Here is a 27,836-nt window from a genome sequence, read left to right on the forward strand (position 1 = left end):
ACCTATTTCTTCTTACCTTTGTTAAAGCAACTTCCAGAAAACTTAAATTAACCTGTGTGCTTTACATTATATCTCACCTGGGCATTGCTATTCTAGAGCCTTTACGTCTTCTACTAATGTCAAACCATATGCCTGTGTATGTGCATGTGTGTGTTTTACTTTGTTCTGTTAAACATAAGGTAAGTCCCCTTTTGAGAAATTTGTTACACCTTATTTTTCTTCTACTTAATGTAGTCTTTAGAGAGATACTATAAATGAATATACCAATATTCAATATCCTTATCTGTGCAAAACAGAGTTTGCCGTTTAGATGCCAAAGATCATTTCCTTGCTTTAAATAGTCTAGGAGGCTGAATTCAAACCATTTTCCAAGCTCATCTGGTCACATCTCCAAAACTAGGCTGTGTTTTAGAAGAATATCTAGAATTCCTCCCTCATCTACATAGTCACTTAATACAGGAAAAATAGCCATTTTATGAAATTTTAATATTCTACTTAAAAGAAAATCTATCTTAAACTAGTACATTTTTCCTAACACAACTTAAAACTATAGTTAAACTATATTTGAATAAATACTTGAAATTTGGCCTTATCCCCTGTCCAGTATCTGTTTCAGAATATCACACATTACAAATAGTATTATCCCTAAATAAGTAAGGTGATACAAGAACACAGTGCAAGAGAACCAACACATGATGATTTCTCTGTCGTAAGTTTCAAAATGGAAAATTCACTGATTTTGGAAGAAGTGATCACAAAACATAGGAAGAGAGTTATAGTAACAAGCAGGAATCAGTTATTTAAGTAACAGAATTATGAGAGGTCCAGCGCTCAGGTGGAGAGTTACTTTACTATGCCACTGGCAGTTCTGCTGAAGAGATGTGTAATGATGCTGAGTGTTTTGCACGACTTTCAAGTGACCCATAAAGTTTCTCAATTTTTCTTAAAACTGGCAGGATCAGAAGCTTGGATAAAAAGTGAGCTATCTTTAATTTGACGGAAGCCAGAGAGAAGTGGTGATGACACAGTTGGAAAGAATGAGTGCATTCAACTGGAGACATTTTTAAACCCTGGATACTCCATCTTTCTTACTGGAAAGCCTACTCTTCACAGTGCATCAGCCAGAACCCATTTTAGAATTGCATATGGAGGTTTGTTTTCTACAAATCATAATGCAGCCACTTTTATTCACTTAGAATCGTATTCACAACAGCAATATAGCAGAGACTGCTAGTGTTCACCCACAGCTGCGGCCTCCCCCTCTTTCCCAAGCACACAGACATTCTGCTGTATCGTTAGGTGGGCCATGGACCTAATTCTGCTCAATGCCATGTGAGCCAAAGAGGTATGCATCACATTCAGGCCTGGCGCATCGAAACCTCCCACACATGACCTAATTCTCCTTCTCTGTCTGCGGATGGAGCAGTGAGGATTCTGAGAACCAAGAAGAGGTCACAGCGACAAGATGGAAGGTGAGTGGGTCCCTGAGTTACTGTGTGGGGCACAACCCTCTACAAACACCACCAGCTCTTAGTGAGTGATAGGCAAGAACTCAGTGTTTTGGAACTACTGAAATTCTCAAGCTTGTCTGTGACAGAAGCTACCACTGTTTCCTAACCTTATACAAGCAGTTTCACACGTTAACCCTACTGCCTTCCAGTTTTCCCTAAAATTTAGAAGCTAAGGGTGAGAAGAAATTTGAAAATGTCATTATGTTTATTAGCAAATGAGGAAACTGGTTCATTATCACAGGACAAGGTGTAATCCAGATGCCCTGGAAAATAAACATCTATGTATAAATGAGAAGATTAGGCAAAAGCAATAGAAACAGATACCAAACTCAGTGTGGTTGAGTTGCAAGATGGCTGTATTTTAGGGACTAAAGCTTTGAGCAATTTTCAGCAGAGCTGAGTTACTCTGCCAGGAACATATCTAACTTTATTCTAGAAAACAAACAGAGTGGCATGCATGAGGCTGAAATGAAGAAACATATCCTTGTGTTGCGAATAGGAAAAGGCAGAAATGTGAAAGCAGGCAAGTGTAAACCACAACACGTTCTACTGGTCAGTACTAGTTTAGCACCCTACCAAAATCCTGTTGAGGAAGGATCGCAGTTAGCACTACTTCCAAACTATGCTGACACTTGCACATTCTTTGTAAATGTTTTTAGACTTATCCTTTACCTTAATAAATATCTGGATCAAGAGAAGCCTCTAAGGGGACTTCCCTGGCGGTCCAGTGGTTAAGAATCCACGCTTCCAATGCAGGAGGCACAGGTTCGATCCCTGGTTGGGGAACTAAGATCCCATAAGCCATGCGGTGTAGCCAAAAAAAAAAAAAAAAAGAAGCCTCTAAGGTAATATTAAGAAGTATCTGGGCCAGGCAGACCCAGCAACAGAACCTGTTCTAGGCTCTTGACTGCTTACTTAGCTTTCACAGTGTCATAGTCATTAAGAAGAACCATTAAGAAATGTCATTTGCAGCAACATGGATGGACCTAGAGATTGGCCTACTGAGTGAAGTTAAGTCAGACAGAGAAAGACAAGTATCATATGATATCGCTTATATGTGGAATCTAAAAAAGGCTACAAATGAACTTATTTACAAAACAGAAACACAGTCACAGATGTAGAAAACAAACTTACAGTTACCAGGGGGTAAGGTGGTGGGCGGTGAGAGATAAATTGGGAGACTGGGATTGAAAAATACACACTACTATATGTACAATAGGTAACTAATAAGGACCTACCATATAGCACAGGGAACTCTCCTCAATACTCTGTAATGGCCTACATGGGAAAAGAATCTAAAAAGAGTGGATATATGTATATGTATAGCTGATTCACTTTGCTGTACAGCAGAAACTAACACAATATTGTACATCAACTATATTCCAATAATTTTTTTAAAAATTTAATCAGGGACTTCCCTGGTAGTGCAGTGGATAAAAATCTGCCTGCCAATGCAGGGGACATGGATTCGAGCCCTGGTCCGGGAAGATCCCTCATGCGGCGGACAACTAAGCCCATGCGCCACAACTACTGAGCCTGCACTCTAGAGCCTGTGAGCCACAGCTACTGAGCCCGCGTGCCACAACTACTGAAGCCTGCGTGCCTAGAGCCCGTGCTCTGCAACAAGAGAAGCCACCACAATGAGAAGCCCACGCACCACAACGAAGAGTAGCTCTCCACTCGCCACAAGTAGAGAAAGCCCGCACACAGCAACGAAGACCCAACGCAGCCATAAATTAATTAATTAATTAGTTAAAAAAGAAAAAATGTAATCAGGAATTTAACATCAGATATAGATATTGGCTATTTCTCATAATTGCATGATTAAATCAGTAAGAAACTAGTATTATGAAATAATTGTCACCCTTTAGAGACTAAAAAAATAAAGAACCAGATCTATTTATGCTAACCTTGCCTTAAAATATAACATCCAGCGGCGCTGTCTGCCGCGACCGGTCTCCTGCGGAGGCGACTGAGCGCGGCCGCTGAGCCCAGCCCGCCTGTGAGCGCCTGGTGCGGGCGTGTGGACACCACGGAGCGCTTTGATAAAGCGGCGCTGAGTGCGCTGCACCGTCAGAAATGAAAGTTCATTAGCCTCTACTCTGGAGACGCTCCTGTTCTTCACAGCTTTAATAATCACTGTACCTATTGGGTTGTATTTCACGACTAAATCTTATATTTTTGAAGGCGCCTTTGGGATGTCCAATAGAGACGGCTATTTTTATGCTGCTCTTGCTGCAGTGGTCGCCGTCCACGTGGTGCTGGCCCTCTTTGTTTATGTGGCCTGGAATAAAGGCTCACGGCAGTGGCGTGAAGGCAAACAGGATTAAAGTGAATATCACCTTTTGATAGCATTAAATTGATTTTTTTTAAGTGGTAAGTGCATCTGGGATATTGATGATTTTAATAAAGTTGAAAGAACATGTTAAAATCAATCTTATGGAGTCACGTTTGACTAGTGTAAATTCTGATCCTTCTAAAACAATGGTTTGTATCATCAGTTTTAATTGTATGAGCCTCTCATTTGCAAATGAGAATTTGGAAAAGTTAAATTGGTTGCAAATAAATATGTGAAATTAGTTACACATTATTCTGGGAAGAATTTGATTACAACAAAAAAATATTTTATAGCATTTCGTCTTTTGGTTGGCTTTGAGTTTTACTCCTCTGGATATAGTCAGATGTACATAGTGGAGCAAATCTAAACTTTATTTTTCGCTGGAACACTTTCCCTAACTACCATGAAAATACCAGGTCATTGGATTTTGGGTTGTAAATGCCTACTGGAAATTGCTTAAATCCTGGACACTGGAATTAATCTGAATGTCACTGAGAAATTTTGCATAAAGTGTAATCCCTCGTCAATAGAAATCTTTCATTACATTATTTCATGGGGAAACTAGGCTGAATCATACCCATTCATGTAAAAGGACTGGGTTTATTGAAGAATGCAGACAGCAAAGCAAAGAGCTACCTGCCTGGGCACCCAGCCTTCTCCCTAAAGGCCCCTTGCAGGCCAGCCTCCTGCTTTCAGACAAACTCTGTAATGATCTGCTTTGCTCTGTCATTTAACAACGAACTGATGCTTTAATTACAAGTTTGTGTAAACTCCCTTTAAATTTGTTTTTCCTACTTTTTAATAATGTATATGAAGGAATTTACATTTAAATGTGTTAATTTTTGCATACTTAGGGTGTGTAAACAATCCTGAAAATAGATTATTTTTATCATCCAGGAAGTATTCTTGGAATTTCTAGTCTAGTCTTCTAAATCAGTGCCATTATATCCCAGATACATAGATAGATAATGCATCTAAATTAGATAATCTTTGAGGTCCTTTCTGATAGAAAAAGACCCTCTGGTTTTACTTTAGTATCCTTGGTCTGCGTTCTTTCTAGCCACTTGGTACTACTTGTGTGCAATCTAAAAACACACCTGAAAAAAACGCATATTAAAACAGGAAGAAAATTTAAATTCCCTGTAATGTTGCCACCTGGAGATAACCACTATATTGGTTTACATCCTGTGTGCATTTCTTAATGCTAGTATGATACACACTAGAAGTTTGGTTTAAGTTCAAATTCTGCCAATTTTACCTGGCGGCTATTTGCATTTTTTCAGATGAGTGATTATTGGCCGTTTTCTTAAAAAGCACATTCTACCTTTACTCTTTTAACTAGATATCTCATTGTACAAATTTCCCGTCATTGACAATCCCTAATGCAATGGCCCTTGCTGTGAGTGTTTGCCGTTACTGATTTTGTTTATTCACCCTTACTTTTGATGCTGTGGAACTGGACTAAAGGAGTAGAGAGGTAGTCAGGCATAAAAGCAAAGAAGGCATTGGTGTTTATTTAATTGTTGAGAAAAAATAAAAGATTATTATAGGATTATTTTTTATTCTTGCTTATAGTTAAATATTATCTACAGTTTAAATGTCTTAAGTAGTTATTCTAAATGTAAAATGTTTTCTTAAAAAGACTATAGTTTTGGTATAAAATTGTACAAATCTAATATGAAATTGTAGAATACTCCAGATTGAGTCTAGTGTACTGTATGGTAGATTTCTAGATGGTCCCCTCTTTAGATGTCTTGTTGTACTTAGAACTTGTCCACCTAATTTCTTTTTCTATAATGCCAAGGTTTTTCTCGTACTTTTGGGATCTTATGCTATTTGTAAGATATTAATGTCCAGTGCTGGATTATTTTGTTTGATTTCAGACATTTGCTGAGTAGATAATATGGGTGTTTTTCTGCAAGTATTTAAACTGGGGATTCATGTAAAAGCAGGTGTAATTTCCTCTTGGAAAAGGTACCCAGCATTTGAAAGTTAGAGTCGGATGTTAAGGTTGATATTTGGGGTTACTATAATATAGACTTGTTTTCAAACAAGTTAATATTTTCTTAGGGTTTTAACTGTTAACTGACTAGTTTGCTGCTGTTGAAATAACATGGTATTTGACAAATAGATTTATTTTTCAAGATGTCTCAGTGATTTCCTCTTGTACATCCTTTCAGGATGTATAGAAAGGAAAGCTACAACTGAGCCCTTATATAAATGTTATAAGGTAGGAATATGTTCACTATTGTTTCAAAACTGATTGTAAGAATAACCTCAATTAGGGAGTGTGACTTGAAGTGTCAGTACGGGCTACTGATTTATCACATGACCTTCTTAACCTCACCTACCATTTTGCTCCCCAGAATATAATCTTTTTTCTCATTGTGCTGAAAAATGAAGTCTGCTGTAGAATGCATCTGATGTCATTAGCTCTTCAAGTGGATACCATTTTATATGTGACCGCAGAATTCAGTTTTGAATTGTTGAAGAAATTTAAACCTCCATAAAAAAGAAAAAAAAAACAACCTGTGTTTCATGGGAATCTAACAGAAATATACTGTAAGATTATTTTCATTATAAAGATCTCATCAGTTTTGCCAAAAAAGCAAAAAAAAAAAAAAAAAAAAAAAAGACATCCAACTAGGTACTATAGTTTTTCAGTTCTATAAAAGGTAAATACCCTTTGCATATGTTCTGAACTGAGATGGGTACGTTAAGTATAGCTGGCGCCAGTCTACAAAAGTAGCAGTTGTTAAGCACTTTAAATATTTTGCAAACAATTGCTCCCCCAAACAGATCATAATCCAGCGGAGAGCCTAGAGATTGACTGTGACATCTTTCAATAACGTTGCCTAAAGTAAGTCTCCTGGTCCATTGAGAATTGTTAGTTAGGAAAGAAAGACAGTCTTATCTTGATTTTTTCACCAGAAAGTCAAATGTTCAGTAGCCTGTTTTAAAATAAAATGGACTGATATATATATGGCTCTGCTAATCTCATGCATCATTTCGGATGTGACAATTACAGATAACAAACATCTATGTGACTCACCAAAGTGCAACCTCAGAATGCACTCTAAAGAATCAGCAGTTGTCAGATTTCCACTCCCTCTGAGATACAAGCCGGTTTAACGTGTTTCCCTCAAGCCCCTAGGGATGCAGTTATGTCTACTGGGCTACAAACTTTAAAAGGTAAGCAGTGACTTTGGTAAGTGATGGAAAGTGCTTAAAGCACATCCAAGAGACTCTTTTTTTGCCCAGGAAAAATGCACTTGTAGGAAAAGAATATGAAAAGACTACATCAAGGTCTGCCTTGTTAAGTCAAAATAACACAACCAATATATTGCACCTAGCACCACACAAGCTCCCTTCTCGTGACTGTCTTCTTCATGCACTATTGCTGGTTTCAAGACTGCAATACAGCTTCTGTGTCTGTCTGCCTTTCTTTACCAAGCTGATGAACACAATGTCTCTTGAAAGCTTAGACTAGACCATCCGTTTCATTTTCAAGTTTCAGTCACATTTTTCAAAGGAAGCATTATTGAAAGTTTAAGCATAAAACTAGTCTCTGGGCCTAGAGACTTCCTTCTCTTAGAATTAAATCAGTATTGTAAAGTGTCCTTCCTGCCCCCGCCCTTAAGGACTCTAACAGATACATTCAGATCTAAATTCAGCACCAGTGCTTGTTGGTAAGTATTTTCATGGCAGTGAGTTTACAAATAAGGTTGAAGTTATTTTAGTTCTGCTCAACACGGCAGTACTGACACTCCAGTACTCCTGTAAACATTACTACCAATATACTCTTATTAACAATAATATTAGTGCATCCAAAATAGGTGAGCATTTCTGGGCATTGAGGAGAGTCTTTATCATGTATCTTCTCCAGCCCTCAGGAAGGAATGGTAGTGAAATGATTGTTTCAAGTTTCTCTGTTTGTGTACCCAAGTAATAGCTTTTTCCTTTATAAAGAGGAGTGTCAATTTGGCAAGTCTGATGAGGATTGGATCATGCGTGCCCGAGACCGTGGCTTCAGCACAATATGAGCCATCTCTTCTCTCAGACCTTCTGAATTAGCTCAAGCTGTCTGATACTCCTTGTCCAGCTCCCTCTATAAATGATTCAGTTACTAGTGGAAAACTCAACTATAAAAGGTATGCCTTGAAACAGACACATATGTGGGTACTTGAGTCACAAGGCTGAGGTTGAAGCCAACTCATGAACTGCCTTCCCCTTGCCCTTCATCACTGTTCCACCAATAATACTGTCTTCACTTTTATAGCATTTGATAGCTTAAAACACAGCGTTATATATTCCTTTAATAATTCTTTGCAATAACACTGCTGGATAAACACTGAAGGTAACATTAACCCAACTGTAATATGTAAAAATACAGAAGTGACAGTTCTCCAGTAAGGAAATCAGGTCTAAACCCCAATTCTCCAATCCCTTTGTCCAGTCTTCACCTCTACTGCAATGCTTCCCCACATAACACTGATGAAACGCAGGATTCTCCTGATCTTATTAAGGTTAACACAATTGACCATGAGAATTACTTTAAGAAAATTATTTGCGCTAATTCATAACTTTCAAGGGAAGATGTATTTTCAGAGTCCATGGACACCAGGAACATTATTTGAGCTCGTATTTTTCACAGTTGGGACTTTCAAATTCCACAAAGGTGAAGCCATCACCTATCACAGTGGCAAGAGAGGGCTTGACAAACACAAACTCACTGACCTGGTGCAATCAATATCATTTTATGAGGTAATGTCATTTTGAAAAATAATGCATTAAAATCAATTCCCTGTGTTGCTCCTCAGATTTACAGCATTAGCATGCAGGTATCAGCAGTGGCTTGATAACCCGTGGAACTATATTAATGTTTATATTTTTTTGTTTTGCTTTGGAAATATCTTCAAGTCTTCTTTTAAAAGTTGAGCACTAGTTTCTTTATTTGTCTCACGGAACTTTTTAAAAAACACACAAATATTACATATATAAATCCCCACTGTAGGAGATGCAAACAATATTGAATTTATAGCAATAAGTGGATGTTCTTGTTCATACACACACACACACCCATTGGTAATAAGGTGAACAGTATGCATGGTTCCCATCTCCCTGTATTTACATAAATATACGTAGAGAAATGCAAATCAGAACAACAATGAGGTATCACCTCACACAGGTCAGAATGGCCATCATCAAAAAACTCTACAAACAATAAATGCTGGAGAGGGTGTGGAGAAAAGGGAACACTCTTGCACTGTTGGTAGGAATGTAAATTGATACAGTCACTATGGAGAACAGTACGGAGGGGTTCCTTAAAAAACTAAAAATAGAACTACCATACGACCCAGCAATCCCACTACTGGGCATATACCCTGAGAAAACCGTAATTCAAAAAGAGTCATGTACCACAATGTTCATTGCAGCTCTATTTACAATAGCCAGGACATGGAAGCAACCTACGTGTCCATCGACAGATGAATGGATAAAGAAGACGTGGCACATATATGCAATGGAATATTACTCAGCCATAAAAAGAAAGAAAATTGAGTTATTTGTAGTGTGGTGGATGGACCTAGTCTGTCATACAGAGTGAAGTAAGTCAGAAAGAGAAAAACAAATACCGTATGCTAACACATATATATGGAATCTAAAAAAAAAAATCGTTCTGATGAACCTAGGGGCAGGACAGGAATAAAGACGCAGTCATAGAGCATGGACTTAAGGATATGGGGAGGTGGAAGGGTAAGCTGGGAGGAAGTGAGAGAGTAGCACTGACATATATACACTACCAAATGTAAAATAGCTAATGGGGAGTAGCTGCATAGCACAGGGAGATCAGCTCGGTGCTTTGTGACCACCTAGAGGGGTGGGATAGGGAGGGTGGGAGGGATATGCAAGAGGGAGGGGATATGGGGATGTATGTATACATATAGCTCATTCACTTTGTTATACAGCAGAAACTAACACAACAATGTAAAGCAATTATACTCCAGTAAAGATGCTAAAAAATAATAATAATAATAATAATAAACTAGCCAGGTGATTATACTATATGTATACCATATGTATTGTCTTGCAACTTGGTTTTATTTATTTTTCTTTCTTTTTTTCTCAAAAATATGTCTTTCAGTGTGGGTGTGTATATGCATGTGCAAGTGTCTGTACATACATACACTCAGAAGTTCAAAGCACTCTATTGTATTCCATTAAATTATACTCCAAATAAATTAAATCATTCCATTACTGACAGGTACTTGGGCTGTTTCTAGTTTTTGGTAAGTACAAATAATGCGGCAAAAACATCCGTGTATGTGCATTTTTTGCCCCTCAGGAGCATATGCTTAGAACACATTTCAAGAGGTAAAATCAATGGACTCAAGAGAATCTCTCTATGACCCTTCAGATTTACTTTAAAAGTAGATTGATTTTGTCAAATTGCCATTAAAAAGTCTCACCGATTTAACTCTCAGTCACGCATGAGGCTGTTTACCCCAACTTCCCCAACACAGAATAAAATCAATCTTCTAAGATTCTCCTCTTAGAAGTCATTGTTCATTATTTTTCACCATCAGCATGTCATCTCTTCAGAAGAATACTGATAACGTGCTGTGTGTCCTTCGGTAAGTTACTTAACCTTTCTGTGTCTCAGCTTTGTGAACTCTAAAATGGGGATAATAATAATACCTAAGTCAAAGGGTTATTTCCTGGGTTTTTTGTACACTTTGCCTCTTTTTCAATGTGACTGTGTCTCTTTCCTCTTTGGTTGATTCAGTTAGTTAATGATCGTCTACAGTGTGCCAGGTACCATTCTAGTTCCTGGGGACAGAGTAGGGAGATGTAACCCAGTGGTCACTCTCACATAGCTTACATCCCCATGGGGAGGCAGACAATACAGAAACAAACACATAAATGTATAATGTTATGATAGGCTGTGTTAGTAAAGAAAAAATAAAGGAGAGTATGGGGCGGAAAAGTACTAGGGGTCTATTTCAGAAAGAGTGGTCAAAGAAAGTCTCTGATGATGGGGGCAGACTTGAGCAGAGACCTGAAGGAAATGAGCATGGAGGCTCAGGGGAGCCCAAGTGCAAAGCCCTGAGATAGGAATGTGGTTGGCCTGTGTGAGGAATAGCGAGGAATAGCGAGGAATAGCGCGCTGGTGCCGAGGGAGCATGGGGGAGAAAACAGAGATGCAGCTGAGAAGAGCCAGGGACCAGATTCTGAGTGTTCTCGTTAGCCAGAAGGAGGAATGGGAATTTTATTCTAAATGCAGACAGAAGCCAGGGCACTGGCCTCTGAACTGCTCCAAACACAGAGAGGGGCTGAAACTTTAAGCTTCCTACACTGAGCAGATACCTGGAGTGTGGCCATGAGCAGTGCCCACATGCCCTCTGAGCAGGGCTCTCAGCAATCAGCGCATCCATCACAAACACAAGCCAACAGGCAAAGCTGAAGAGGGCAATCAAGATACGGAACCATGCCCCTGAACCACACTCACACCTTCTTCCTTCAACCCAAAAGGTAGACTCACAGCACCTTCTTCTCTGATGCACAGTGCCCTTGCCAACTGACAATCCAGGGACGGGAATGCTGGCCATGCTCGGCCACCAGAATGGCACAACGGATCTGCCACAGGAGCGCCAAGAGCTCGGGCAGGGCTGCAGCTCAGGGCTTTGCCCCTACACGGCCATCCTACCTCTACAGATGGTCCCGTTGCCCACGTAGCCCGGTTTGCAGGTGCAGCTGTGACCCTGGACGGTGTTGGTGCAGATGGCATTCTCATCACAGTTGTGCTGCCCGCTGCCACATTCGTCGTGCTCTGTTTGCAGGGTGAGAAAGAGAGACACCTTTTCATAAGTTGGAATCACTGGGGTTGGAAAAGTTAGCTGGAACTCACCAAGTAAGAATGACAGCGACTACCGTGCATTGGGACCTTACTCTATGCCTGGCAGTTTCCATGCCTGATGTGGTTGAAATCTCAAAACCTCAAAACCTCTAAAAGATGGATGCTATTATCCTCACTTGGCAGGTAAACAGACTGAGTGTCAGAGAAGTCAAGCGACTTATGCAAGTGACAATGATTGCTAAGTGCTTCTCTAAGGTCACAATGATTGCTAAGTGCTTCTCTAAGGTCACTGCTTCTTCCATGTCTGAAAAGGTTTCTGCAGAGGTTCCAAGGCAGTGGTTCTCAATAGGGGCGGGGGCAGGGTGTGTGCAATGCTGCATCTCCTCCTCCTAGGAAACATTTGACAGTGTCTGAGGATATTTTGGGGTGTCATGCTTTGAGAAAAGAGACGCTACTGGAATCTAGTGGATGGAGGGCAGGGATACTGCTAAGCATCTCACAATGCACAGGACAGCCCACGACAACGAAGAATTAACCAGTCTGATATGTCAACAGCCCCAAGGTTGGGAACTGGGTATGGAGGCTCCGATTGCCTGGGTCCAGCTCGTGAGGTAAACCACCCGTCACATCCTCTCAATGTTCTTCTCCAACAGAACAAAGAGGGTAAAACTAAAGAGGAAGGCCCAGCTAATACAGCCTGGCAGAGGAGCATTAACCCACAAGTATTTTCACAAGGTTCAGAATTTAACCACTGGGCTGATGCCTAATGTGTAGTAATATGGTTATATATATTCAAATAGCCATGGCATCCTTAATCCACAAGACATAGGGGGAAATACATCTAACACTACGAAATGGACTGAAAGATTCCAAGTTAGAAATCAAGATTTCACAGATAACTAGACTCTCCCCTCATCATCAGGACGTTTTAATACTCACTTAAATGACTCCTCTGTAAATAAATAATGTGAGAAAGTTTATGCCCTTTATTCCCTTTAACATCTGCTAGTATAACTTCTTAGAAATCTTAAGAAGAAAAATCAAGTAGGGTTATTTAAGTCATAACAGGTTATAAAACAAGAGTTGAAATCCCAGCTATAAATCTCAAAGAAATCAACACTAATTGAACAAAACTAAAAATTCAATATAGTTTGTTAAGCAAACTGTTAGATCAATGTACCAATAAACTGAAATATCAACTATCTTCATTAATTTTTTTAAATAAATTTATTTATTTATTTTATTTTTGGCTGCGTTGGGTCTTTGTTGCTGCACGCGGGCTTTCTCTAGTTGCCGCGAGCAGGGGCTACTCTTTGTTGCAGTGCGCGGGCTTCTCATTGTGGTGGCTTCTCTTGTTGCGGAGCACGGGCTATAGGCACGCAGGCTCAGTAGTTGTGGCACGTGGGCTTCAGTAGTTGTGGCTTGCGGGCTCTAGAGTGCAGGCTCAGTAGTTTTGGCACACGGGCTTAGTTGCTCTGCAGCATGTGGGATCTTCCCGGACCAGGGCTTGAACCCGTGTCCCCTGCACTGGCAGGCAGATTCTTAACCACTGAGCCACCAGGGAAGTCCCTTCATTAATTTTTATTTTAAATTTCCTAACAGGGACCAGTAATGAGAAGGGTTAAATTCTACAAAGTAGAGCTGTTTCAGTCACCCACATGCAATAATGTCAAGTATACAAATGCACATGGCTCTTAATTTAACACCTTGGGTATTTCAAAGAAAATTTTTCTTTAGGCCTTAAGACCAACGCAAACTCTAAGACAGAAATGCGCACAGGTTAGCAAGCAGTGTGAAGGGAGAAGATTCATGAAGACACACTTCTAGTCTGTGCTCAGATCATCTCCAGGATAGTCCAGAAATAGTATAACCCTATGAATGTCCAATCACATTTACAGACCTAGCAAGCAGCTAATATGTACAGGTGCAATACCAGATGATATTAGGGACACAAAGAAGTCTAAGAATATAGGCTTAGACCCCAAGAGTTTTCAATCTCCTTATTTAAATCCATTTAAGAAGTAATTATTAGAGGCTGTATTGGGAATACAAATGAGTAGATATGGTCTCTGCTCATACGAACATTTTTTTTTTTTAAATTTATTTATTTATTTATTTATTTTTGGCTATGTTGGGTCTTCGGTTCGTGCGAGGGCTTTCTCCAGTTGCGGCAAGCGGGGGCCACTCTTCATCGCGGTGCGGGGACCGCTCTTCATCGCGGTGCGCGGGCCTTTCTCCATCGCGGCCCCTCCCGTTGCGGGGCACAGGCTCCAGACGCGCAGGCTCAGCAATTGTGGCTCACGGGCCCAGCTGCTCCGTGGCATGTGGGATCTTCCCAGACCAGGGCTCGAACCCGTGTCCCCTGCATTAGCAGGCAGACTCCCAACCACTGCGCCACCAGGGAAGCCCCTACGAACATTTTAATAGAGGCCACCAGACAGCAATACGTAACCAACCGGAACACATGGGAGAAGTGATAAGAGTTATAAGTAGGTGACCTCATATTTTATCATATAAACAGAACATATTTTAGAGTGAAAGGGGGCTCTGCTAATAATTACACTGGAATAACAGGCATAACTCAGAATGACCTAGGCAAACTGGCATGTGTGCTCATGCTTGATAAGAGAAATAAAGATTAACTGGAATAAAAGTTCATTGGAGGGAAGAAATGACTTCTAATAGGGAGAAAAGTCTTCTTGAAAGACATAGTAGTTGAACTAGTCTTTTAAAAATGGTCATGGTTTTCTCAGCCAGAAATGCCCATGAAGGGCACTCCAGGCAAAAGAACAGTATGGAGAAAGGTATGGTTTTATGCAACATTCCAGAAGTCTGGTCCATCGTTACCCATCTGGTGTCCCCCACCTCACCGCCCCTGCCACCAGCTTTATAAAGTTATAACTGACAAATAAAATTGAAAGATACTTATAACGTACAAAGTGATAATTTGATATACATATACATTCTGAAAGGATTCCCCCATCAGGTTAATTAACACATCTATCCTACCTTGTATTATCTCCCAATATTCTTGATGCAAAGCCCCTTCTCTAATGAGGTGACCCCATCACTGTCTTGCAAGTGCATGAGCTGACTCCTACCTCTCTAGTTCGTCATGATGTTTCCCTGACTCAAAATACTCTCCCAGTGTAGCTGAATATCTGTGCCCCAGCCGGGCTTCAAAGACCATTTCATATGCACACTTTTCGCCATGCAGGCTTCCACTCCTGCTCTCTGTAACACATGAACTTTAACCCTCTTGGAACTTCTAATAAATTGAATATTTTATCTCTTTGGAGGCAATCAAATCACAATATATGGTGATGAGGTTTGCGAATTTTATCATGAATGCCTTACTAAGTAGTTAACTTTCAGGAGAGGAATTGTAGCCCATTTTCTACAACCCTGACTTCACTTTCTCTACTTCACATAGTAGTATTGAGCCTCGAGTGCCAAGCATTGGGATAAATACTGTACATATATGATGTCATTTAATTCTCCCAAGTCACGTGAAATATGTCTGCTCATTTTACAATGAAGGAACTGAGACAAAAACACATTATTAAATTTAAATATTAAATTATTAAATAACCTAACATCACGAAACTAATAAGTGGAGGAGTTTGGACTTGTGACTCCGGACACTGAGAATGATCACATCACTGAGTACTTGGAAGTAACCTGGACATGGCTGAAGCTAAAGCAAGTCACACGGAAGTGATCCCCTAATGCCAAGAATAAAGGCTGTCTTTTTCTGTACTGGTCCCAAATACCCACTGAAGATCCAGCCTATCCCCAAACGACAAAGCTTCCAAAACTTTCACATCTTATTATCTTTAGTCACAACCGAGTTTTCAACGTAACCAGTACCCTCAAAACTATGTTTGACAGAGATGGCCATAGAAGAAATGGTCTCCTTCTAAAAATCTCAAATCCCCTTTCAGCTGCTGGAGATGCTGCAGGTGTGAGATAAGCTCTTGTGAGAGGTAGCAGGACACAGAGGCAAGAGACTCTAGAACCACACAGCCCGGGTTAGATGATCCTGGACGTGACACTTACCAGCTACGTGCACTTGAGTGACTCAGACAATCTGTGTCTTCTTAGTTTCCACGTGTAAAATGTGGATAATAATACAACCTATGGGGGGGGATGACTTGGGAGACTGGAATTGACATATATACACTATTGATACTATGTATAAAATAGATAACTAATGAGAACCTACAGTAGAGCACAGGGAACTCTACTCAGTGCTCTGTGCTGACCTAAATGGGAAGGAAATCCAGAGAAGAGGGGATATATGTATACATATAGCTGATTCACTTTGCTGTATAGTGGAAACCAACACAACATTGTAAAGCAACTATATGCCAATAAAAAATTTTTTTAAATGGTTAAAATGGTAAAAATAATAATAATAATAATACAACCTATCCCTGGGGTTTTTATGAGGACTCAATTAGCTAATATAGATACAATGCTTATTACAGCTAACTGCAACTAGTAAGTGCTCCATAAGTGTAAGCTATTTTATTATCATTGTTCTTATTACTACTACTAGTATTACTCCTACTCTTCCCACTACTACTACAATTATTTGTGAGCAGACTCAATTGTTGAATGGTGGTTAAAACTGGTTAAGAAAACTTTCTTTTTCCTTTACAGGCTGGTAGTTCAGGCAGAAAGGCTGTGAACAGATAGGCCTTTGAAGACAGAAATTAGAAAATCTCTTTGAAGATTCAAAGAAATATTTGCTTCGATTCAATTATGGTCCCTGGGAAACAAGACTATAGATTGGGAAGGTGAAGGATTTATGTTTAGGATCGCTGATATATAACCAGAGTTTGATTATGGTAAGTTTGGAGTATCAAACCTCTCAGGACAAAGAAATACCAATTTTGGCAGCAAGCTCTCTACTAATGATAATTATTGTTATGCTGGCTAATATTTATTGGTACTCATTAAGCACTGTCATTATCACATGGTTCCTTTCTCCTTCCTCTTTTCCCTTCTATGGGATGGCTCAGAAGGGCTCTAATCCACCTCTGTAACATTGTAATCAATAGCCATTGTCAATTAACACACTGTTTTCCTTAGAGAACTAATCAGGATCCAAACAAGCTACTGAAACAGTCACTTCAGATGTGGTTGCAAATGTCCACATTTGGGGTCTGGCTGGCTACAGTTTCACTTTGTTCAAAATAATCTAGTTTGAATTTTACAAAAAAATTGTTACAGTAACCTCACTGGGACAAGCCAAGCAGGTTTTATTAGTCATATTTTATAGACGAAATTGCAGTTTGGAGCATGTAAGAGGCTTTTCCTATAAGTACATAGATAGTAAGGTGTATGTCTATAACTCAAACTCCCATCTCCTCATTTCTTCTCCTGCACTCTTTCTAAACTCCCACTTTATTATGTGATTCAAACGAGTATCTATAATGTTGGCCACAATGTAGGCAATTTCTTTTACCTTTAAAAAAAATAATTACAGATTTACAGGAAGCTGTAGAAGTAGTACAAAATGTCCCTTATCTCCTTCACCCAGTTTCTCTCCACAGTGCGATCCTGTATAGCGGTAGTGCCATATCCAAACCAGAAAACTGACAGTTGTGTGTCATTGTTAAGTAGTCTACCGACCTAATTCAGTTCACACCATGTTTTCAAACTGCGTTCATGTTGTGTGTAGGTACACATGGCTGTAGTTCTAAGTAATATTAACTTGTGTATAAATTTGTGTAACCACCACCACAATCATGCTATGACTTTGTGTTTGCACCTAGTCCACACTCCCCCCCTCATCCCCAATCCCTGTCCCCTCTCAGCTACTAACCTGTTTTCCATCCCTATAGTTGTCATTTAGAGACTGTTATACAAGTGGAATTACACAGTAAGTAATCTCTGAGATTGACTTTTTTCAATAAGCTCAATGCCCCTGAGCCACATCCAGACTGCTGCAGTTTCAATAGTTCATCCCTCTTTACTGCTGTGTAGTATTCCATTTGTAAAGATGTATCACAGTTTATTCAACCATTCACACATTGAAGGGCATGTGGATTGTTTCCTGTATTTTACTACTCTGAACAAAGTTGCTATGAACATCTGTGCACAGGTTTTTGTGTGAACATATATTTTCATTACCCTGGGATAAATGTCCAAAAGTGTGATTATAGGGGCATCAGTTAAGTGCATGTTTTGTTTTGTAAGAAACTGCCAAACGATTTTCCAGAATGGTTGTACCATTTTACATTCCCACTAGCAATGCACAAGTGATCAAGTTTCTCTACATCACTGTCAGCATTTGGTATTTTCACTTTTTAAATTTTAGCCTTTCATGTGTGTGTGTTATGATACTGCATTGAGCTCTTAATTTGCATTTTGCTAGTAGCTAATGATGTTGAATGTCTTTCCACATGCTCATTTGCCATCTATTTTTCTTTGGTGAAATGTCTTTTGTTCATTTTACAATTGGATTTTTTTTTTACTGTTGAGTTTTGAGAATTCTTCAAATACTCTAGATATAAGGCCTTTGTTGGATATGTGATTAGCAAATATTTTCTCACAGTCTCCAGCTTGTATTTTCATCCTCTTAGCAGCCTTTCACAATGCAAAATGTATTACTTTTGATGAGATTCAATTTACCTATTTTTCATTTTATGCATAGTGCATTTAATGTCACATACAAGAACTCTTTCTCTAACCCTAGGTCTTAAAGATTTTCTCATATTTTTCCTAACACTTGTGTAGTTTTACCTCTTAGATAAGTTCATGACCCATTTTGACTTAACTTTTGTATATGGTAAGAAGTTTAGGTTTTTGCCTATGCATGTCATTTGTTGAAAAGGCTACTTTTCCTCCATTGAATTGCTTTTGTACTTTTGTCAAAAACCAGTTGGGAGCTTCCACAGGGAGACCAGCTGAGGGAGCTCCCTTGTTGCTCAGATGATGATGTCTGCTTAGCACAGAGGAGGGTCTGGTACCGAGAGCATTGGTAGAGAGGTTAATACCAGACACCTCTGTGAGACGTGGTGGGCAGCCCTGGGATCAGCAACCAGGAGTCACGGCTCCTGGAAGGCTCCCTGGATCTGGTGAGTGGAGGCCTAGGAACGAAGCTGCAGCAATAGGAGTAGTTCCACTGACAGCAGCGAATGTCAGCAGAGCTCCCTGTTGCTTGGTTCCCCCCTGAGGACAAGTTTATAACCATCAGGATATTCTTGAAATAATACATCAAATATGATACCAAGAGAAGAATAACAATAACTGTTGTAATCAAAAGTAAACACAGTGGGCGACCTTCAAGATGGCGGAGAATTAAGACATGGAGATCACCTTCTTCCCCACAAATACATCAAAAATATGTCTACATGTGGAACAACTACTACAGAACACCTACTGAATGCTGGCGGAAGACCTCAGACTTCCCAAAAGGCAAGAAACTCCCTACGTACCTGGCTGTGTGGCTGACAGGGTCTTAGTGCTATGGCTTAGTGTCAGGCCTGAGCCTCTGTGTGGGGAGAGCTGAGTTCAGAATACTGGACCACCAGAGACCTCCCAGTCCCACGTAATATCGATCGGCGACAGCTCTCCCAGAGATCTCTGTCTCAACGTTAAGACCCAGCTCCACTCAACAACCAGCAAGCTCCAGTGCTGGACACCCCATGCCAAACAATTAGCAAGACAGAACACAACCCCACCCATTAGCAGAGAGGCTGCCTAAAATCATCCTAAGTTCACAGACACCCCAAGACACACCACCGGATGCAGCCCTGCCCACCAGAAAGACAAGATCCATCCTCATCCACCAGAACACAGGCACCAGTCCCCTCCACCAGGAAGTCTACACAACCCACTGAACCAACCTTACCCACTGGGGCAGACACCAAAAACAACGGGAACTATGAACCTGCAGCCTGCAAAAAGGAGACCCCAAACACAGTAAGTTAAGCAAAATGAGAAGACAGAGAAATATGCAGCAGGTAAAAGAGCAAGGTAAATCCATCTTGTTTAATGTGTCATTTAAAGCTTGTGTTTCCTTATTTATTTGCATTTTGGTTGATCTGTCCATTGGTGAAAGTGGGCTGTTAAAGTCCCCTACTATTATTATGTTACCCCTTTAATCTAGTTAAATCTGGATTAAATCTAGAAAGCTGGAGTAGCAATTCTCAAATCAGACAAAACAGACTTTAAAATAAAGACTATTACAAGAGACAAAGAAGGACTCTACATGATGATCAAGCGATCAATCAAAGAAGAAGATATAACAATTGTAAGAATTTAGGGACCCAACATAGGAGCACCTCAATACATAAGGCAAATGCTAACAGCCATAAAAGGGGTAATATAAAGAATCTTAAAGATGCTACCAGAACTCTACTAGAGCTTATCAATGAATTTGGTAAAGTAGCAGGATACAAAACTAATGCACAGAAATCTCTTGTGTTCCTATACACTAATGTTGAAAAATCGGAAAGAAAAATTAAGGAAACACTCCCATTTACCAATGCAACAAAAAGAATAAAATACCTAGGAATAAACCTACCTAAGGAGACAAAAGACCTGTATGCAGAAAACTATAAGACACTAGTGAAAGAAATTAAAGATGATACAAACAGATGGAAAGATATACCATGTTCTTGGATTGGAAGAATCAACATTGTGAAAATGACTATACTAACCAAAGCAATCTACAGGTTCAATGCAATCCCTATCAAACTACCAATGTCATTTTTCACAGAACTAGAACAAAATATTTCACCATTTGTATGGAAACACAAAAGACCCCAAATAGCCAAAGCAATCTTGAGAACGAAAAATGGAGCTGGAGGAATCAGGCTCCCTGACTTCAGACTATACTACAAAGCTACAGGAATCAAGACAGTATGGTACTGGCACAAAAACAGAAATATAGATCAATGGAACAGGAGAGAAAGCCCAGAGATGAACCCATGCACATATGGTCAACTTGTCTTTGATAAAGGAAGCAAAAATATATGATGGAGAAAAGACAGCCTCTTCAATAAGTGGTGCTGGGAAAACTGGACAGCTACATGTAAAAGAATGAAATTAGAACACTCCCTAACACCATACACAAAAATAAACTCAAAATGGATTAAAGACCTACATGTAAGGCCAGACACTATCAAACTCTTAGAGGAAAACATAGGCAGAACACTCTATGACATAAATCACAGCAAGATCTTTTTTGACACACCTCCTAGAGAAATGGAAATTAAAAAGTAAACAAATGGGACTTAGTGGAACTTAAAAGCTTCTGCACGGCAACGGAAACCATAAACAAGACAAAAAGACAACCCTCAGAATGGGAGAAAATATTAGCAAACGAACCAACTGACAAAGGATTAATCTCCAAAACATACAAAGCAGCTCATGTAGCTCAATATGAAAAAAACAAAAAACCCAATCCAAAAATGGGCAGAAGACCTAAATAGACATTTCTCCAAAGAATATATCAGATAGCCAACAAACACATGAAAGGACGCTCAACATCACTAATCATTAGAGAAACGCAAATCAAAACTACAATGATGTATCACCTCACACCAGTTAGAATGGCCATCATCAAAAAATCTACAAACAAATGCTGGAGAGTGTGTGCAGAAAAGGGAACCCTCTTGCACTGTTGGTGGGAATGTAAGTTGATGCAGCCACTGTGGAGAACAGTATGGAGGTTCCTTAAAAAACTTAAAATAGAACTACCATACAACCCAGCAATCCCACTACTGGGCATATACCCTAAGAAAACCATAATTCAAAAAGAGTCATGTACCAAAATGTTCATTGCAGCTCTATTTACAATAGCCAGGACATGGAAGCAACCTAAGTGTCTATCAACAGATGAATGGATAAAGAAGACATGGCACATATATACAATGGAATATTACTCAGCCATAAAAAGAAATGAAATTGAGTTATTTGTAGTGAGGTGGATGGACCTAGAGTCTGTCATACAGAGTGAAGTAAGTCAGAAAGAGAAAAACAAATACCATATGCTAACACATATATATGGAATCTAAAAAAAAATGGTTCTGAAGAACCTAGGGGCAGGACAGGAATAAAGACACAGACGAAGAGAATGGACTTGAGGACACGGGGAGGGGGACAGGTAAGCTGGGACAAAGTGAGAGAGTGGTAGTGTATATATGGACATATATACACTACCAAACGTAAAATAGATAGCTAGTCGGAAGCAGCTGCATAGCACAGGGAGATCAGCTCGGTGCTTTGTGACCACCTAGAGGGGTGGGATAGGAAGGGTGGGAGGGAGACGCAAGAGGGAGGTGATATGGTCATATATGTATACGTATAGCTGATTCACTTTGTTATACAGCAGCAACTAATACAACAATGTAAAGCAATTATACTCCAATAAAGATGTTAAAAAAAAAAAGAAAGTAAACACAGTAAGCAAAATAAAGTAACACTGTGCTCATCCTTTTTGTTTGTAAAGTGACATATTCTTAAAGGAACCTAACTGCTACAGGTAGAGGTGATCATTTTTTTTATTATAATAAATATCTGACTTACAAAAAAAAAAAAAACCAATTGGTTGTATTTGTGTTCTCTGTTTCTGGGTTCTCTACTGTGTTCCACTGATCTGTGTATATATTCCTCTGCCAATTCCATACTGCCTTGATTATTCGAAGTTACAGAAAGCCTCTATATCAGATAGAGTGACTCCCTCCACTTTGTTCTTTTCCAATATTGTTTTAGTTATTCTAGTTCTTCTTCCTTTCTATATAAATTTTAGATAAAGCTTGTCCATTTCTATAAAAAATCTTGTTTGGATTTTCATAGGAACTTATAGATCAATTTATGGAGAACTGCCATCTTCACTATATTGAATCTTCTAATCCATGGACACAGCATGTTTCCCTATTTAGTTATTCTTTGACTTCTTCCATCAGTGTTTTGTAATTTTCAGCACACAGATCCTGTAAATGTTTTATTAGATTTACAACTAGGGATTTCACTTTATTTGGAGTTATTGTATATGATGTTACATTTTTAATTTTGGTTTCTATGTATCAGTTGCTAGTAGATAGGAAAACGATTATGTGTGTTGATCTTGTAGAGCTTTTGACTCTGCTGAACTCACTTGTTAGTTATACAATTTTTTCTGTAGATTTGTCAAGATTGTCTACACAGACAATCATGTCATCTGTAAATAGGAATAGCTTTATTTCTTCCTTTGTGATCTGTATGCTTTTTATTTCCTTGTGTTGCCACCTTATTCTGCTGGCTAAGACTTCTGGTGCTAGGGCACACAGGAATGACAGCCGACCATCATTTGTCACCAATCTTAGGAAGAAAGCACTCCGTCTTTCACCATTAAGTATAAAGTTAGCTCCGCCTCATACGGCCTTGTCAGTGCTGGGTGGAGGTGGAGGTCTTGCTGGGCCCCACTGGCAATGAAGTTGGGAGAGTTGGACCACCCATCAGCCTTGCCTTGCACTGCCTTGTTCAGTCTGTGTGCTGCTGGGCTGGAGTAGAGGCCCAGCTCCATGTTGGGCCCCACTGACATTCCCACAGAGAGGGAATCAGAGCAATGCCTGCTTCTACCAAGCAGATTTTCTATGAACATATGACTCAAGGAGGGTAGGTATTTTCTAAAAGGTTTCGGCTCTGTTAGAGCCCCTTCTCTAATTCTTTCCCTAGGAGCAGTGGAATTGGCTCTCCTTGGAGCGTTTGTCCTCTGTGCCTGTCTGTGGATTAAGGTTGTAGGCTTCTTCAACTTCCCATCCGGGAGGCACCAGAGGCAAAAAAGAAAATGGAGAACTCACCCCTTGTTGTTCCTCACCTCCCAGAGTTGCTAGGTAGTCCACCTTCTTTCCACCTTTCAGAGTCTTGCTGGATATTTTTTGTGTTATATCCAGGGGATTTTTAGTTGTTAAGGACCTGGGAGGAATGGGGATAGTCGACCTTGGCCAAAACCAAAAGTCTTCAGTGTGTTTAATTTTTAAGAAAGTAGTCACTTTCCCTCTCTGGTTTTTCAAATCCCTAATAATTGGGATTTTTCATAAACATACTATGAGCACATTTATTTGTTTAGCATATTTATTGAGCACATACTACGATGTAGATGCTGCTCTAAATGTGTTGTAGCATTCATATGAATTAAATATTATCATCCATATTTTCTAAATGAAGAAATGGGAACAGAGAGGTTTTAAGTGGTCCAAGGTTATAGGATGGTAGACTCAAACCAAGGCAGTTACTGTCAAACCATGGCAGAAGAATTAGCATCATGTAGTTATTAGTCATTCTTGAAATGTCTTTGTCCCTTAATCCCTTATCATCAAGCCATCATCAAGTCTTATTGATTTTTCTTTCTAAATATCTTTCAGATTCATTCTTTTATCTCCATTTCCATTTCCACCGCCCTCATCCAAGCTACCATCTTCTTACCCACATCTAAGCTGCCATCACTTGAGCTCCTGCTATAGATCCTCAGTGGAACTCTCACATTCACTATTGCCCACCTTCAATTCATTCTTCATACTGCACTTAGAATAATCTCTTAGGCATTCAAATGTGATCATCTTCCTGTCTTCTCTGAAACTTCAGTTATTTTTCACTGGTCTTAAAATGTGGACAAACACTTCTATTACATCCTCCTTGGCCCATCATGGTCTTGCCTCTACCTAACTGCCTCGGTTCATTTTCACATTTGCCTGCTCTGTTCCAACCACACTTTATTTCCTGCCTCAAAAGGGCTTTTTCCCTTGGGTCACAGGCACTTTCACAAGCTCTTCCCTCTTAGCTCCCTTAACACTTGCTTATCCTTGATATCCAACTCAGTTCTTACCTCCTCGGAGAAAAGAATCGCTGATTTCCCTGACCAGGAAGTTTCCCCTGTAATATATTCATATAACTCCCAGTGCCTCTCCTTCAAAGGGCTAATCACAGTTATTGTTTTATGCTTATTAGTGTATTAGTGGTTTACTAACATCTGTCTTCTTTACTAGAGCACAAAGGAGACAGAAAATATATTTCTTTATTCCCAGCCCCTAGCAGAGCTTCTGAAACCTAGTAATTGTCTAGTAAAAGTACCTATTTATATAAGAAAGGAAGGGAGGGAGGGAGGGAATAAGGAAGGACAGAAAGAAAAGAGTATTATTGTCTTTGGCATCAAAAATTGTAGACAGCTCAAGGAGAATTAAGACAAGGGAAAGGTAATTGAATCAGGCAGCTGGGGGAAACTTAGATGGGTAGAGCTTATAAATGAAATACAACCAGGTAATAATGTGTTGATATATTTATTTATCACAGTGACTGGGGGAAAAGAAGAAAGGCATGCAGCTTCAGGAGCTCTCTCTGAGGCAGGCCATTTCTTTCATAAAGAATAGCTGAAGACACAACCCCTGGACTCCGAGAAAATAATTGCAAATCATGCGTCCGATAAGTGACTTGAATTGAGAATATATAAAGAACCTTTACAACTTAGCAGGAAAAGATAACCCAATTAGAAAATGCGAAAAATATTTAAATAGACATTTCTCTAAGGCATGTATATAAATGCCTAATAAACACATGAAAAGATGCTCAACATCTTTAGTCATGAGGGAAACCCAAAGCAAAACCACAGCGAGATACCACTTCACACCCACTAGAATGCCATAATTAAAAAGACAATAAAAATTATTTACAAGAATGTGAAGAAACTGGATCCCTTGTACATTGCTAGTAGGAATGTAAAGTATTTGGAAATGACTTTGGCAGTTCCACAAACTGTTAAACATAGGGTTACTGCGTGTTCCAGCAATTATGCTCCTCTGTATACACCAGTTAGAAATTAAAACCTGTCCACACAAAGACTCACACAGGAATGTTCATACTAGCGTCATGCATAATAGCCAAAGGTGGAAACAACCCATATAGCCATCAACAGACGGTTGCATAAAGAAAATGTGGTATACCCTTGTAATGGAATATTTTTCAGTAATAAAAAAGAGTAAAGCACTGCTCATACTACAACATGTATCATGGATAAACCTCAAAAACATTTTGCTAAGTGCAAGAAGTCAATCACAAAAGACCACCTATTGTATGATCCCATTTACGTAAAATATCCAGATGGCAAATATATAGAGACACAAAGTAGATAAGTGGTTACTTAGGGCTAAGTTCAAGAGAATGGGTACAAGTTTTCTCCTCGGGGTGATAAAAATGTTCTAAAATTAGAGTATTACAATGTTTGTGCAATTCTGAAAATATACTTAAAACCACTGAACTGTACATTTTAAGGAGGTGAACTTTATGCTATGTATATTATATCTCAATAAAGCTGTTAAAAATTACTAAGGATAAAGTTCTGAAATAAGCTGGCACATTTATCTCTGTGGCCATGTCTTAAGACAAGGATGTAAAGATTCATCAGACATATTTCTTGGGTGAAATTGTTCTGCAAATGAGGATTAGGAATGTTAGTTATTCTGCTAATATCCTAGGGATATGCCACATTTCCTTAATTAAAAAACAGCATTTATTTAATAGTAATATTTGGGGAAGGAGAGAGAAGTAATTAGATATAAAATGTATTCATCCCCAGTTTCTTAAATGTGAAATCTGAAAATCTGTGCTTTAGGCTCAAGGACAAATGTTCAAACACAGTACTTGAATTCAAGGAGCAATTTTCTCAAGAAACAATTTTCTAAGTCAAAATAAATATAACTCTAAACCCTCTATTTGCCAGAATGGACAACTAAATCGCATTCCTTACTGAGCTCCATTCCATCACACTTTGCCCTCAGCAGGATTCCATCACGGTTCTGGGGGTCTCAGACAAAAGCTGGTGGGAGGGCTGTCTGATTTTCACACTGGTTATTACTCTGGCCCATAAAAAGGAGGCTTGAAGCCCTGTTAGTCCTCTGCTAAACTCAGGTGCTGAGATCCTTGCCAAGAACAGGTACCCCAGTCGTGGGGACCTGAATTTGGGGGTGTACCATACATCCATTCTTCCCCCACTCTCAGGGACACCACTGAAGAATCTACAGGTTTCCATCTTCCCTTTTCTGGGGCTAAACTGCTGTAGCTTAGCTACTTTTATCCTCCCAAATACCAAGCCTTATAATCCCAGCTCCTTCTGGGAGATTCAGTCTCTGATTTTTTTCTTCTTTCTTTTTTTAAATGAGGTAATATTGATTTATAACATTATATAAATTTCAGGCATACAACAGTATATTTCTGTTTATGTATACACTACAGTGTACATACCACCAAAAATTTAGTTTCCCTCCCTCACCATAGAGTTGACCCCCTTTTCCCATTTTGCATCCCCCAACCTTCCCCTCTGGTGACCACTGCTCTGTTCTCTGCACCTACATGTTTGTTTTTGTTTGGTTTGTTCAGTTATTTTGGTCTCTTAGTTTGGTTTTTTATGTTCCACATGAGTGAAATCAGATGGCACTTGTCTTTCTCCATCTGACTGATTTCACTTAGCATAATGCCCTCAAGGTCCATCCATGATGTCGTAAATGACAAGATTTCATCTTTTTATGACAGAGTAGCATTTCATTGTTTATATATATACCACATCTTCTTTATCCATTCATCTGTTGAACACTTAAGCTGTTTGCAGAAAATGTGTACTAATTCTTCCCATTGGCAAAGAGGCTTTGGAGCTCTATGACTGGAATCCGTTCTCAACTCAAAGCCCTGAGTAGGGTTATGAGCAGGATAGATATGGTGGAAGGGTTGCAGAAGTAAAGACGAGGAGTGAAAGGAAACGAGCCAGTTCCCATCCTTTCTTGTGTGTATGTGTGATCTGTGTAAAATAATCTTTTATTTTTATTATTATTTTCTGTAATATATACCCTAATTCCTCCACAGCAGAGAGAAACAAAACACAAAGTAGTAACTCAATCAAGTGCTTTTTTGCTTGGATATATAGTACTATATATTAAATATGGCAGGTTATATATAATATATATTATTCATTTACATATGATATTTGTACATACATAGAAAATCTATAAAAATGTATATTAAACTATTAACAGTGATTTACACTGAGAAGTTGGATAGAGGATAAATGGAAGGTACTTATACTATTTATTTTATTCACTTTGTACTTGTGAATTTTTTACAACCAATATGTATCTTTTATTACTAA

The 27,836-nt window shown here is 39.2% G+C and overlaps 1 protein-coding gene and 1 pseudogene across 2 annotated transcripts in view; one reads left to right on the forward strand and one right to left on the reverse strand.

The window, feature by feature from the left end:
• Window positions 1–27,836, reverse strand: part of NELL1 (neural EGFL like 1) — an 858,172-nt gene that overhangs the window by 316,925 nt on the left and 513,411 nt on the right. For both annotated transcript variants that reach the window (XM_057553940.1, XM_057553939.1), the window contains exon 14: window positions 11,555–11,677. In XM_057553940.1, the coding sequence (XP_057409923.1) occupies window positions 11,555–11,677 (123 nt within the window). The remainder of the gene's footprint in view (window positions 1–11,554; window positions 11,678–27,836) is intronic.
• Window positions 1,466–3,841, forward strand: LOC103001275 (vacuolar ATPase assembly integral membrane protein VMA21-like; annotated as a pseudogene).

Source organism: Balaenoptera acutorostrata, chromosome 9 (genome assembly GCF_949987535.1).
Source record: "Balaenoptera acutorostrata chromosome 9, mBalAcu1.1, whole genome shotgun sequence".
Lineage (NCBI taxonomy): Eukaryota > Metazoa > Chordata > Mammalia > Artiodactyla > Balaenopteridae > Balaenoptera > Balaenoptera acutorostrata.